At 42.4% G+C, this 15,008-nt stretch overlaps 2 protein-coding genes across 4 annotated transcripts; both read left to right on the top strand.

Moving 5' to 3' along the window:
* The first annotated feature begins 2,152 nt into the window (after positions 1-2,152).
* LOC136433971 (potassium voltage-gated channel subfamily A member 1-like) lies at positions 2,153-3,448 on the top strand. Its single transcript, XM_066426599.1, has one exon. It carries the CDS (start codon positions 2,153-2,155, stop codon positions 3,446-3,448), a length of 1,296 nt encoding a protein of 431 aa, XP_066282696.1.
* A 2,225-nt stretch (positions 3,449-5,673) lies between these two features.
* Positions 5,674-14,789, top strand: LOC136432159 (uncharacterized). 3 transcript variants are annotated; one of them, XM_066423178.1, is made up of 7 exons: positions 5,674-5,794; positions 11,063-11,237; positions 11,693-11,852; positions 12,813-12,967; positions 13,548-13,695; positions 14,233-14,309; positions 14,381-14,789. In XM_066423178.1, the coding sequence occupies exons 2-6, from the start codon at positions 11,066-11,068 to the stop codon at positions 14,294-14,296; spliced, it is 699 nt and encodes a 232-aa protein (XP_066279275.1). In that variant the 5' UTR covers positions 5,674-5,794; positions 11,063-11,065; the 3' UTR covers positions 14,297-14,309; positions 14,381-14,789. The 3 variants fall into 3 exon arrangements, with proteins under 3 accessions (XP_066279275.1, XP_066279274.1, XP_066279276.1); XM_066423177.1 differs by having other exon boundaries at positions 14,233-14,789; XM_066423179.1 differs by having other exon boundaries at positions 5,704-5,798; positions 14,233-14,789.
* Positions 14,790-15,008: the final 219 nt, after the last annotated feature.

Below are 15,008 nucleotides of genomic sequence, written 5' to 3'. Positions count from 1 at the left end.
AGTACGTGCCCATATTCGAGCACAGGTCTGATAAGTGTGACGTACACCTGGACCAAATCCACGACACTAGTGCCCTGTTTAGTAAGAAGCCTAAGATAATGAAGCCTACTAGAGGCCTTCGTGACCATGGATGTCACTTGGTTATTAAACGTCAAGTACCTATCCAGTATAAATCCCAAACCCTTGGCTTGTTCAACCCATGGCACCTGTTGTCCCCCTAAGATAATCTCTGGTGGGACAGGAACTGATCTGTTAAAACATATTTGCATTAACTGACTTTTGCCTCCATTACAACTTAAAGTAATGTCAAACCGCAGGGGAAGGACTCTGATATAGAGTCAACTGGCATGATTGTTTAACTCATTTTCAATTAAGTAACTTGAACATTTTACGGAAACTAAGTGACAGACATTAACACTGAAACATTGTACGTATGTTAAATCCAGCTGTTTTTCTATTTCCTAACAAAACGTTGGTGGTTCTGCAGACTTAGGAGATTGTAGTACAGGGTTTGTCTATGTTATTAACTACTTTTTTTGCATTAGGAATTTATAGGATAAGTAGAATTTCTATTCCTTCTTCCTTTATAGACTTGTTTTTCAATATATATATTCACGCTTTGTTCAACATGTTATGGTTCTTGTTTATGTACTTTTAATCTAATCGTAGTAAACTAGCGATGTGTTTTTTGGTTCTAGATGTTTATACTAACGTCTGTTTATAGATTATAGACCCATTTTTTACATTTGTTTTTGAAAGGTAGATGGTACATAGAATTTGAAATGTTGAAAAAGTTAAAATGATTTTGTCTTTAATGTAGATTACTTATCGCCTCAGATATCCATTGTTCAGCATGCTTTTGTTTATTTGTTCTCATTGCTATAGCAAATAAAGCTATCGATTTGATTTACAGCTGCATCATCTTATCTACTAAATTCTACTAATAAGAATAAATTGTATGGGAAGTATAGAGTTACAATGTAGGTCTGCCGAAAAAGTGGGAACTGTGACTTCTGTGTTATGCAGTCAATTTCTACACAACTTCCTGGTAGATTAAATCAAACCACACTCCTAGTTTTATCAGACAAACCCTGGAATATTCTCTATGATTTCTTTTAAATATTGTATCTGTTGTTGCAATTAATTTACAGCATATATTTGCTCATTCTGTAGCTGTTTTGTACCATTTACAGTATGGTAGAACTTTTCTTTTGAAATGGACGGAAATTGATGCGAGCGCGGATATCATCCATATAATCAAATCAACATGGCCTAAGTTTAGATTATAATGTCAATGAAAAAGATGTAAAACACTACTTGACAGGTTACAATTACAGCCAAGCAGATATTGAAAATAAATTTACTTTTTCATGGCGTGATGAACTAAAAGCATGTTATGTTGGCTTAGGAGATATTGTCGACGACGAATCTTTGCCATCAATGTTTTACAGAGACGACTAGCGGATGTCATTGGGATTGCAAGCTACTATGTGCGTGTACGCTTATAATTTTTAGCTCTTAAAACAAACCAGAACAAGTATTTGAAAACAATGCGAATTTAGGGCATATCCTAGTCCAGTCCATTGCCTGCAATATAATTTTGAGAACCTGTTGTCGTTCTATATATAGCTAAAGAATCTTTGGGTTTAAAGAATGTAATTACAGATAGTCCATTACGTTTTCTGCCGAACGTCATAAAGTCATCAGAAATATGACTTTAGGCTATGATTTTGCTTCACCAATTTGGATACGCCGTCGGCAGATCATCATTGAACAAGATTAGATGTAGATAGCTCGCAAAAAAATGCCCCGAGCGATATTATCATCCGCTCGCGGAATACGAGTTAAAACGTGACGGTGCATGTGTGACAATCGGTTTAAGGTAGACCCATTTTTTCGCGGTGTAGAACCAAAATATATCAGCTTTCCTTTCCAGACGTGACCTTTTACCCCAGGGTTGGATATGGGTAAATTCTAGTGCTGATAGCATTTCGGTGTGGAGGATGATATTACGTGACAGTCGTTAAAACACGGGGTGCATTCCGCCTCAAATTTCTTCCAGACCGGTATAGTAGTTTGTGGCCGTGCGCCGTGCGGGCTGGTAGTCTGTTGTTTGCTTTTGTGTTAGTTCGTGAGGTCTGAGAACTCAAAAATGGCGGCGGCGGTAGTTGCGATGGGGCAGGCGAGCCAGTCCATGGACATGGCCACCCCTCGGACGTTACGGCGCCAGATGTCCTGGCCGTTCAAGGGCAGATCCCCCAACTGGAAGGACTTCGACCGCGACCTGACGGACGAGTGGCGGCGCGCCGAATTCTCGCTGCACAAGAAGCGAGTCATCATCAACGTCAGCGGCCTGCGCTTCGAGACGCAGCTGGAGACTCTCAGCAGATTCCCGGACACGCTTCTCGGCGATCCGGACAAGCTGGCCAAGTACTACGATCCCGTCCGGATGGAGTACTTCTTCGACCGCCATCGCCCGAGCGCGGAAGCCATCCTGACGTACTACCAGACGGGCGGAATTCTCAAGCGGCCCATGGAAGTCCCCGTGGACGTTTTCACCGAGGAGCTTCGCTTCTTCGAGATGGGGGAAGACAACATTGTCAGCTATCGCTACCAGGAGGGCTACGTGAAGAAACAGGCTGTCGCCAAACCGAAGAGCGACCTACGGAAGAAGATCTGGAAGATCACGGAGGACCCGAAAAGTTCCTGGATTGCCAAACATTTCTCGTACACATCCGTGTTCTTCATACTTCTCTCTACTTGTGTGGCTTCGCTGGAAACTCTATCGGATTTCATCGGAGAGCTGTCAACAGTGGAAAGTCGATTCACAAACCCGTTTTTCATCCTGGAGATCGGAGTAACGGCGTGGTTTGTTCTCGAGATGGCGCTGCGCATGTCGGGTATTGTGAATAAGAAAGCGTACGGGCGGTCTTGTCTTGGTGTGTTAGACATCATATCAGTACTACCTCTCTTCGTTAACGTCATTGCGATGCTGGCCGCACGAGATGCCCAGACACTGCACACCATTCTCCGGTGCACGCGGATGATCCGTGGTCTCAGAATCCTGAAACTTTCCCGCCACTCCAGAGGGTTGAAGCTCATGGGTAAAACCTTAGCCGGCAGCCTCAGCGACATCGCCATGTTGTTAGGCTTCATGGCGATACTCATCGTTCTGTTCGCCGCCGGAATCTTCTTCGTGGAGGAGGCCGACCCGGATACGCACTTCCATAGCATCCCCGAGGCGTTCTGGTGGGCCCTGGTGACGATGGTGACGCTAGGCTACGGGGACATGTACCCGCAGACGCCGGGCGGGAAGTTCGTCGGGTCCGTGTGTGCCCTAGCCGGGATCCTCACCGTCGCCCTCCCGGTGCCTGTTATCGTGACAAACTTTGACACCATGTACAACTTACAGGAGGATGAACAGACGGACGAGGAAAACGAAGAATGATTGACAGGATCAGATGCTTTATTTTTACATCCCTGCGCGCAAGGACATCAAAGCTACCGACAAGGACGTGGACACAGACTTGAGCCAAATGTGGTTTACAATTCACATTTTCGGACGAGGCACCTCTAAGAGATGATCTTCAGGCTAGGACGAGGGGCTGGGGGGTTCATTTAGATGCACTTGGCATTGACAAATGGTTCGTAGTGGTGTACATTACGTCAGTAGAAAGTGTGAGATATATTTGGACGAGGGCTGCCACAGTCACGTGCGGCACTCGTTGGTACACGCGCCGGCAGATATTACTTGTTGTAGTAGTCCGAATTTACGAACGTTTGACCACAGTTTGGGATAAACAGAAAGCAAGCAAGGATAGAAATAAGATCATGATAAAAGGTGGATTTTTGTTTTCCCACATGGGCTGTTATATTGTCATATTTGACTTTCAGAAATCAAAGACAACACGTTGTTTCAACAAGGTCGTACGATCGCAAAGTGAGGACATTGTTGGGGTAGTCGTGAATTTGTCGTACAGAAGTCGGCCAAATGCTGCGATCTAAGATCATTGTCGGCGGTTGGCTCTGTCACAGCTTGGTTGTAAATTCTACGACGGACTACGACGCATGTGACCACGCCATAACATAACCTCACATCGGATACGTTTTAGGTATGTTGGTGAAAATAGCATTCGTGACCTTTCTATCTTTAGGGACATTCATATGGAGTGTTCGACAGCATGTACACTCGGTATGATTTGTCAATGGGTTTTGGAACGAAAGCAGTTTGGGTTGCATTGTATGCGGGTCTTTGAAGCCCTGACGGTACATTTTCCCAAGATAAATGCTAGAAATATGAATCATAAAGCTGATGTCTTACTGGGCTGTGTCTGATTGCGCCAAATTGCGAAAGGCATTCGCAAAGTGGCTTAAATCGGTGCCAATGAGCGCTAATTTGTCTCCTGAAATGTCGAAATTTTTGAAGATTAAAAAAAATACCATCGGCAAAAATGGCGCAATCACGGAAAATATATTTTTGATGAATCTTAATCATTGCACATTGTGATTTCCGTATAGTAGCAACACTGCGATTTCCAATAACGCTATTTTGTATCTGATTTGGAGCCGAAACTGAGAATTTCACATTCCGAGCGCGGCCATTTTGTTTTTAGGGGTATTTTACCGTAAGGGCAAATTGGCGAAAATTCGTAAAGATGCCGCAGTTAGGCGCAGTCCAGTGAGATACCCGCTCAAGGGGGTGCAACATTTCCCTCTTTCATACTACTTTGTATATGTTCATGTTCGTATGGAGAGTTATGTTGTAAATGTGAGAAAGATTTTCGTGTTTGTATTCTCTCAACATATTTTCAGTTTGTTCGGTGTCTTTCTTTGGTAATGTGTTGCAAACTTTTAATGACTAGTGTATCTGCTTATCAATATAAAAACTTTCGATTTTGTTGGCGGCATAACATATGCGCACATGCTGCTGAAAGCGACAAAACGCAGGCTTTACACACAGCGGTTACAGGATCACAGCGGTTACAGGATCACAGCGGTTACAGAATCCCAAGCAGATACGTGGCGTCAAGCAGATACGGCCCCCAGCCAAAGAATGTACCTGGACCCAATAAGTTAACAAATCGCTAGTGGGAAAGCCTGCAACGGAGGCTAATATGTGTCGCACATTAACTGTAAGCCAGCACACGTCTAAAATAAGCGAGATGACGTCATTCTCTGTTGTCCCTGTCAGCAGAACGCATTTATTTGAACAGAACGGATGTTAGCTTTAGCCCGCAGACGATCGTATATTTTTTTGACACAACTAACCTACTACACGGACTTTTGTTACGTTTAGAATTAAAAATAAAAATAATTTCGGTAGGTCTGAAATTACTGATACACAAATCAAGGTAAACACATTTGGTTTAAAAAAATAATTACGAATACGATGGACGAGAGGTATGCGTATATGAACAATATGTGGGGGAAACTAGGTTGGGAGTGCGGTTGTCATCTCAGGGATACTAAGAGCACAATATTGTGTGCGACTTTGGAATACAGAAAAATACTTGTTCGCTGTGATACTTTGATTCTTGTCACAACGTTTTTATGGTCTCCACTAGTATTGAGAAACTTTAGGCACCTTTTTTTATCTTTGTATGTCATCCATGCTATTTACCTACTGTAGTCTTAATGTATTTACCTTTAGATATGACGTGCATACTTCCCGTACACATCTGGATATTTTCTCACCCTAACTCGCTCCCTAGTGCAAAGCGCCCGGGCTCCAACATATACCTTCTTTCTCGTCTTGAAGTCTCTTCGCTTCCACGAGGACGGATTCAAAATTTCGGTAGGTAACTTCAATTCTTTCTTTTCATATCGAGCGTTAGACATTATGTGAGGTATAAAATATCTAACATCGACTCTTATAATTCCACAAGGTACGTTAAGCTCGCCAATAATGGTATTATCTAGATGATTTCAATAATGTCTTGAACACATGGATTCTGAAGTGTGGATACATCGGGGATACTGATGCTGTATTAGTAGATCTCTTTTAGATGTGACGGTCTAAGCTTTCATTATTTCAGACCCATGTAGTGCCTATAGCTAGTGGCACATAGGGCAAGTTTCCTTGCTGTTTCAGTAGCAGGGAGGGTTGCTAGCCCTTACCCTAGCTTTTAACGCGCTCGAGGCACCTCCTTGAACACAAGACCCTCTTCTTACGTCCCTTCCGAAAGACGGTGCGACCCCGACCGAGATGTCCTGACCCCGGGACTGGAACCGCCTTCTCCAAGCTAGTAACAAATTGGAACCAGGAGCTCAACTGCGACACTGCTATGAGTTGAGCCACAGCGACAGCCGGGCGTGAGGGTACCCGGCGGAGTTTACTGAGAGTTGGCGTTACCTTTCTGTTTGGTTTCAAAAACGAAGCACTCCTTCTTCTTCTGGTAACGTTAGAAGAGTAATGGCTCTGACCAAGGAGGTTTTATATAAAACCTCATTGCTCTGACATCCATTCTCGCCCTTCTTGCACTCAAGACCGAACTAACTTATCAGTCAGAAAATAACTGTTTGTTTTGTATAAACTTGTTAACGTTCAGCTGGAGTTGAGAGTTGTAGTCCCAGATACTTCTTGATTTGTTAACTGTAACTTAATTTTAGCTGATTTAACGGACTAAAATTTCATCATTGCAAATATTTGATCACTGATATTTGAGACAGTAATGTTTGTTCCCACCGTTAAAATTAAGTGCCGTGACATACTCCATTTCCCCCCAACCGCTATATTTTCCTGACGCTATATTAAAGTGATTTACATACAGTATTCTAGTAAGTGTATGGTCATATTAATCATACAACAACTGCTATCACCGTCACAACAAATCGGAGCAATCTAGGGACAGTCGTATATTCTTGTCCACGGTCGTTCTGTTATAGCCTTGCTGAGAATTCTACGGAAAAATGTTTTGGCTGTTAGACTCAAGACCACATGTTGACAACCTGCCATATTTATACATATTGTTTTCGACAGAGACATGGCAGGGTTTACAAGCTACTGACTCACGTATCATAACATGGTACCGAGAATGTCTTCTCCGAGCAAAAGTGCCGGCCAGCATTGGCCGCGATGTTTGCTAAAGAACGGAAGGCATCAACCCATCTAAATCTAGTAAAGGCAATCTGACGAAAGAAAAATACGGCCGCTACCAGCCCCCGACCGGAACCTCTGCTTACCAGGGCGGCGATGTCGGTGCGACGGAAAGTTTGACAGAGCGCTCAACGATTTTTTTGTAGATAAAAAACGAATCTTTATAGGTTTTGTGTGTTTTATTACCTTCGCCGAGAAGGTCATGCAGAGGGTAGCGTTTGTATGTATGTATGTATGTGTGTATGTATGTAATGTACAGCATAACTCGAGAAGGCTTGGATGGATTGTCTTGATATTTGGTAGGTGGGTAGGTCTTGATGAGACTAGAAAATGATTAGATTTTGGGTCCCCTAGCGGCTTGTTATGGTACTGCAGCGGAACTTCCTGTTTTGATATCTCGTGTTCTGGACATGCTATGGAACTGATTTTTGAGTGGTAGATACCTCTTTGGACAGAGAGTAAGTGTTATGGGTTTGGGCCCCCTAGCGGCATTTTTGGAACTGCAGGAGCAGGTTTTGCATCTGACTTTGAAAGGGAATAACTCAAGAAGGGATTGATGGATGGCAATGATTTTTGGTAAGTAGATAGCTTGAGTGATGATGAACATGATTAGATACTTTTTATGCAAATCAGTATCTAATTTGCATAATTAATTAGGAAAGTTTATACATCCGCCAAATTCCATGATAGGACTCTGTAACATGTGACATATGTAAGTGAGGAAGAGAGAAATATTAATTGCTATGAACTATGTAAATGAAGACCTCATTTGCATAATTAACGAGAAAATACTATAACTAAAGATGGCCTTGATGGATGGTCATGATTTTTGGTATGTCGATAGCTTGTGTGATGCTTAGAATGATTGGCCGATAATTATGCAAATCAGATTCTAATTTGCATAATTAATGAGGCAACTTTAAAAATCTGCTTTGTGCCATGATATGACTATTCAAATTGTAACTGAGGAAGAGAGGAATGTTGAAGATAGAAAATATGCAAATGTGGGTCTAATTTGCATACTTAAATGAGAAACTACTATAATTCCATACTGGTAAATGACGGAAATTTCATGCATTTAATACTTTTTTTGTGGCATCGGGAATTTATGTGAATGTGAACATCGTTGAATCAAATTATGCTGATAAGGGCCTCATTTGCATAATTGATGATCAATATTAGCATCACCTTCTTCATACTTTGTTAAGCTCATACTTTGGACATGTCATATTTTAAGACAATCAACTGGTATGATTTATGATTGATGAGAAACACTCCTAATACGTCAGTCACAATGGTTAAAATCATTTGGCGAAGGTATGAGGTCGTGGAACTCTAGTTGTCTTTTCAGTCAAAGTTTTACATTTTGTATGATATTCCAATTATGAGGTCAAGTTTACACAATCTAGGTCGCAGCGAGAGCGCAGGGCGATCGCCGTCTGGTTGGATGGGGGTCTAAAGGCCCTGTCACGCTTGTGCGTATATTCAAGTGCGTATGCGTTGCGCATGAACATTTTTTTTGGTTTATGTTAAGTTTGCAGGGAAGAAGTTATTTTCTACTTTAACCCACCGCTGTGCAGCCTAGTTATCGAACCAAAGAAATGACTTCTTCGGCTGCAAACTTAACCTAAAGCAAAAACATGTTAATACGCAACTCATGCGGACTTGTATATACGCACAAGTGGGACAGGGCCCTTAGAGAATACAATGGGCACAAAACTATGAATGTTCCAGCATATAGTGACTTCGACTAGTTACATTGTCAGGTCAGATTAATCTCTCTCTCTCGCCCTGCATGCACTGCACTTGACCGACACATAGTATACTACGTTCAACAATTGAATGAATGCGCGGAATTGCGGATATCATTTTTCCTTCCTATAGAGAAGACACATGCTGTCTATTACCCTGAGTTCTATATCATCTCATCTATCCCTAAGTCTAACCATTTTCTGCTTGTGGCACCGCGGAGGATTTGGCAACCAGTTTTCTCCACCCTTCTCGGTTTTCCTGTTTTTGTTAGTGTTCCACTTACTGTCCAGAATGTCCATTCTCTGATATTATCCTCCCATCTTTTCCGTTAAACCGGCGTCACAATTCATGCGAGCGTCGACCGACTTTGTAGATCGCCCGAAGCTCGCCGAATTTCAAAATCGCCCGAGCGTCGACCGTATTTTCCAATGAAAATCTCGGGCGACCTCCATCGAACACTAAAAACTAGAAATCCCCCATGAGATGGTACCATCTCTTGGACATGGACGAAGTCAGTATCGACTAACCTGGTAAAAGGCCAATATTTGGATCAACTTTTATTTCTAAAAATCGCCCGAAACGCGCGTAATCGACAGGACGTCGGCCGTGCTTCGGCCGAAAATGCACATTTGAAGCTCGCCAACACGTCGGCCGAGCTGAATTTCTTATTTGTGACGGGGGCTTAACCGACTCCTCAGTGTCCGAAGTTCCTCCCTGGACGGTTCCTTGCATGATAGTTTTAGATAGTCCCGATGACTGACACGTGGCCGTACCATTTCAGTTTTCTTTTCTTTACTGTGGTTAGGAGGTCTTCTTATGGACCAATGTTTTGCTTGACTCTATTTCTTACTACAGAGCATCATATTTCAGGTCGGCATGCTTTCAATCGTCACTACGTGTTATAACCGACATACCCAGCCAGAGGTTACCGTAAAATAGGTGACGAAGCATTGGATTGGATCATTATGCAATATCTGATATGATGTACTGTAAAAATACTACACTATGGAACAGCGCACACGTTTTAACATTTATCAACTATAACTGAAATTTTGAAGGTTGTAGCAGTCAACATTTTAAAGAAAAATATGTTTAAATGTTGCCGTTTCTATTTTCCAGCATGGTTAACAACTTTTAAAAAGAATTTCTGTGTTCAGTTTTTGTTAAACATTTACTAGTTTGCCAAAATGTCAGCCCGACCCAGATTTTAAACCTTTTTTAAACGTCAGTATTTTGTTCTAAAATTCGCAGCATTCCTGGCGCTTTGTGTTAAAGACCTACACGTCCAGACGGCACGTTTTACTATTACGTTGAGATGGTGATACCATCTGTTGTTCTACATATCTGGGTCATACATTCTATGATACTCCACAGGGATGCTTGATGTAATAGATTTTAAGCATCCTGTGGTCCGTTACAAATAGATATGCTGAGTACAGTTGATAAGATACCACGAATCATAACCTCGAAACCACACCATCGGGAGCTCCCCGGTATCTCTACGGCCTGGGAGTGATGCCGACCCACCAAGATAGTTTAGCCCGCTCGGGGGTGGATTTACGGCCTTGGCTTGATAAGCTCGCTCCCTACGGTGGCGACGAAACTCTCTATGGCAGCGAAGTAGACAGGCTAACAGAAACGGGTGAATATAGCAGACTGGGCCCGGTAAAACACACCTAAGCCGACCCGTGGAGACTGGGACCAGGCTACACGGATCATGAAACTTACTTCTATCCGAAATGCATATGACATAGTACGAGTATTAAGGATATAGTAGTATTCTAGATGTACTATATGTGAGGAGGTGGTCTTCAAGTTAGGGTTGTTGATCTAAAAGTTCGGGGTTCGAATCCCCAGCTCCCTAGCAATTGCAAGCCTTGCTGTACCTTTGGCCTCACTCGAATCCGGTAAAAATGAGTACCTAGCTTCGGGTAGTGATGATCTCTCGAATGTGACGTAAAGTCGGAGCCTCCCTCTAAAAGAGTAGGATCCTCCCTGACGTGATTGGTTCAAACCTTACAGTCTGGTTCTGGGTTGACATCTTCAAAAGGCGATATTAAATCACCAATTTTGTCAATGCGGTAAATCTCGATAAGTACATAGATTAGAGTTTCTGTATCATCACTTTTGAAAACATCGCTTGATAACTCAGTAATTCCATCATTTATCTTAATGGTCCATCTGCCACATAAAAGGTATATCAATATTTTGCAGACGATGACTGTTTCTCTTGCCGTGTTGCTCCTCGTGGCGGTCACGAGCGCCGCCAGGCTGCCGCTGCAGGAAGAGCAGCTTGCCCGGCAGCAGGCGCGTTCTCCCCATCCGGACCGCACCACCACCACGACTACTCCATTCACAACCACCCCGGGCTTCCAGACAACCACTCCCTGTGAGGAACAAATCTTGCTTTTTAAGGGTTTGGCACCTCTTTGGAGGACGGTATCCTCATCGTTTTCACTAAAAAAAAAACAATAAAAAAAAACTATGTATGCCCGGACATGCAAGACTTGAAATGTCGTGTTTTGACATGCTACCTATCAGTTGATCTGAAGTCGGTATCGCCCCCCGTCCAGGCCATAAAGAGACGCCGGGCCGATATAGACTTCCGAACACCTTTGACCCTATGCTGACGTCATGTTTTCAGAACATATCAGGCGTAGTGGGTCAGTTCAACCTGAAGAACACTTAAAGATGGATTTGAACTTGTTTTGATTTGTTACGAGTTGGATTTAAGGCCTAATTGAATTGCATCATTCTTTTCTTCCAATCGTATACATATGTTATCTAATTATGCATTGTTGCATATTCAGTATTTGTCAATAATAGTGTCGCTTATTTTTTCAGTCCCAACCACCACAGGTTCATGGCCGGAATGGGCGACCTGCAAGGTCGAGAACTACCACTACTACCCCACACACTACCTCGCTCTCGGGGAATGCGGCCATTACATCGGGGGCTGCTACGAGGCCTGTTGCCAGGCTGACGGACAGCTGTCTTACCCCACGTATGTCTTAGACACAACTCTCTTATATTTCAAGGAACAAAGACAAAGCAAAAGAGGAGAACACATTTTACTCAATTGTTAAAGTAGCAAGATATGAAAGCATTAGAGGTATAGATTATGATTATACCAGAATTTACAGTTAATGATAGTTACATGTACATTTACTTGCATAATTGTATCTACTAGGTTTAAGATAAGAAGAAAAAAAGTTAGGAACATTTGTTTTTATAATTAGTCGATTACATCTCCCTGAACACGGTATCAATTCCATTGTATTAAACATCATTGGAAAGCTTTATTAGCCTTTACAATGATATCCTGTTTGCTATGATCGTACATTCAGTTTTGCGAGTAGGTTACGAAAAAAGACCCGAAGTTCCCCTTGATCATATGCCTGGTTTTCAATGATTTGCAATATGTTTTATATCATAGGAAAGCTTGTATGTTTCTTTCTTTTCTTTAAAATGATGATATATATTAGTGTCATGACTTTGCGCATTGAGCATCATAACTGATCTTGTTGGTGGGTTGAAATTCTTTGCCAACGTCACTGTTTTGTGACATACTCAATTCTAGTGTGATCGTTGGATGTAGGATCTTGACAAATCGCTCGTTCTCATCTAAATGTACACATTTTGTAACTTCCGTCACCGTTTGAAGTAAAATGTTTATCATTTAATCAGGTTTCCGAACACTTTGTGTTGAGTGTATATGCAAGTAAGTAAGTAAGTATATACTAGTAGACCCCAAAACCCTTCGCATGCCGGGAAAAACAGATAACTTTAAATGTGTACAAACTGACCTGAGTCACATATCGGGCCATAATATGTCCCGTGGAAGATGACAGACGGTCACCAAAACGTCGGTCTTGAATAAAACACTTGGTTTTGCGTAAAGAACTTTGTTGTCCAGTGAATTACTATCCTGATGACACTGTTTACGGATATGTTTGTGCCGCAGGTTTGTCTGTGACTTTGGCGGCCCGTCTTTCCGGAAGCGGCAGGCCCAGCCTCCGGTCATTGACCCCACAGTCCCAACCACCACTTCCGGTACAACTGTGGGTACCACTGTGGGTACCACTACTTCCGGTTCCTGGACTACACCTTTTCCCGCAAGTAAGTCACAAGTAATGAAACACCTGGTCTAAGATGAAAAAAAGCAAATAAATAAAGACACAAAGAAACAAAGAACGAACAACATCATACAATCCAAAATGATACTTTCACCTATTTTCTAATTCAAGGAGGCAGCGCATGCAGTCCTTAACCAAGGAGGTTAACCTCCTTGCTCTAACAAATGATAAGTTTATTAACTAAATGTTGGCTTATTGCAATGAATATGATATACATCCATTAATAATTTCTTCAGGTTCGAAAATCACGTTATAACAAAGTTCATTATTCACAACCAGGATCTATATGCAATCAACAGCGACGTTTCGGTAACGGTCTGTCACCTTCCTCAGGGCAGTACCTACTTAATGCAGGCTAGGTGTCGCTGCTAACAATGCGGTTCCAAGCGTAAAGTGCTGTCATATATGCGGTCCCAAACGTCATTAACGTAATATATTGTAAGCTATAATTCCTTAACAAAGACTGGAACTGATCAGTCGAAAATTAAGTGCCATTTTTGTGTTGTGCAGTTTTACCTTGATTTAGAAGTCTAACTTGTGTTTGTTTGTGTTTGTTGTTTCAGCGACGCCGACCACCCCCGGGACAGGCTGCTACGTGGAGAACCTGCACTACTACCCCGCCCACTGGCTCGCGGTGGGGGAGTGTAACGCCTACATCGGCGGCTGCTACCAGAAGTGCTGTCAGCCGGACGGCAACCTCTCTCCTTCTACGTGTGTACATGGAGTCTTTTATCTTTATCAGCAATAATGTTTTGACATTTCATATGATCATTCTCAGTTAGATGTAACACGAATAAGAAGAACAATTTTCTTCCTTTCTAAAACAATATCATATATCGGATATAGAATATAATTGTGTTCATTTCTAATTATAGTTCCGTTATGGCCAATTCTACACGCCGCCATTCGGTCTTTATCGGAACTGCAATTTGTTTGATTGAACTACATTTAACACTCGCAATGGTTACGATGACGTAATGCTATCCTCACTAGTTCCATTTAAACAACGCTTACAGCTAGATGTACAAAAGGTAGGTGTGGCAGGTTGTTCACTGAATAGTCGTGTATAACCAGCTGCTGGCGCGCCGCGTGCCTGCACGGCTGGTGTGTTACGCCGAATGGCTTTGTAGGATGTAGATGTACAATGTTTCAGATGTATAGGACTGTGAGTATGTATATTTTTACCAGCCTGACTGCACTTTTATGTGTTAAACGATACCGTTTATATTGTCGATATTTCATTTCCAGATACATCTGTGGTTTCGGCGACCCGTGGTGGGGGGAGGGCCCGAACCCTGCGCTCCAACCCTGAGCGAGGACCACAAGCCAACGTCCGACGATGACGTAACTACCGCGGTAGACACACCAATGATCAACTTACATCTAAAGTGTGTAACGTCAACTATCTTGATTTCATCTGGGACACTAAACCGCATTAGGGTTCAACCAACAAACCAACAAACAAACATACAAACAAACCAACAAACAAACAAAATAACAAAGAAACAGGCACACAGACAAATAAAAACAAAACAATGATGAATTTAAAAAGATCGAATGCAGCATCTGCGAACCCAGAAGGGCTAGTCTGCACGCTTTAGATATCAATGTGTTCAACACGTTATTGAGAAGGTCTCCATAACATCGTGTTTTTTTTTCAATGCGGCGGTCTGATAGCTTATAACCCATCCAGGGGCTCCCGTACTCGCTTCCACAGAAAGACGTAGCGGTCATAGAGCAAACGTCGGGATTCTGAGTGTTGACGTTGATACAATGGACTAGTAATAAAGGCATTGGCATCCGGACTATGTTTGTTTCACTGGTTAAGTACAGACTAGTGTTCGATATCGCAAGTAAAACTATAACCAAAAGGCTGCCGCTATGCGACGTGTAAAGCAAAATAGACTTGCAATTGCGTTTTGGCGAAGCTGTTACCCGCTTCACTGACCAACTATAGTATTAAAGAATAGCTCTAACTCTATTTCCACATTATTGTCCGCCATGCTGGTGTCTTTGATTTACAT

This window comes from Branchiostoma lanceolatum, chromosome 4 (genome assembly GCF_035083965.1).
Source record: "Branchiostoma lanceolatum isolate klBraLanc5 chromosome 4, klBraLanc5.hap2, whole genome shotgun sequence".
NCBI classification, from domain to species: Eukaryota; Metazoa; Chordata; class Leptocardii; order Amphioxiformes; family Branchiostomatidae; genus Branchiostoma; species Branchiostoma lanceolatum.
The sequence above is the reverse complement of the archived record's forward strand: the minus strand, read 5'-3'. Positions and strand labels throughout refer to the sequence as shown.

Bases quoted from the DNA above. Each gene is read 5' to 3' on its own strand.
- LOC136432159 (XM_066423178.1), top strand. From the start codon at position 11,066: ATGACTGTTTCTCTTGCCGTGTTGCTCCTCGTGGCGGTCACGAGCGCC. The intron at 11,853-12,812 runs GTATGTCTTAGA...TTTGTGCCGCAG, and splicing joins GGACAGCTGTCTTACCCCAC to GTTTGTCTGTGACTTTGGCG. The intron at 12,968-13,547 runs GTAAGTCACAAG...TTGTTGTTTCAG, and splicing joins GACTACACCTTTTCCCGCAA to CGACGCCGACCACCCCCGGG.
- LOC136433971 (XM_066426599.1), top strand. From the start codon at position 2,153: ATGGCGGCGGCGGTAGTTGCGATGGGGCAGGCGAGCCAGTCCATGGAC.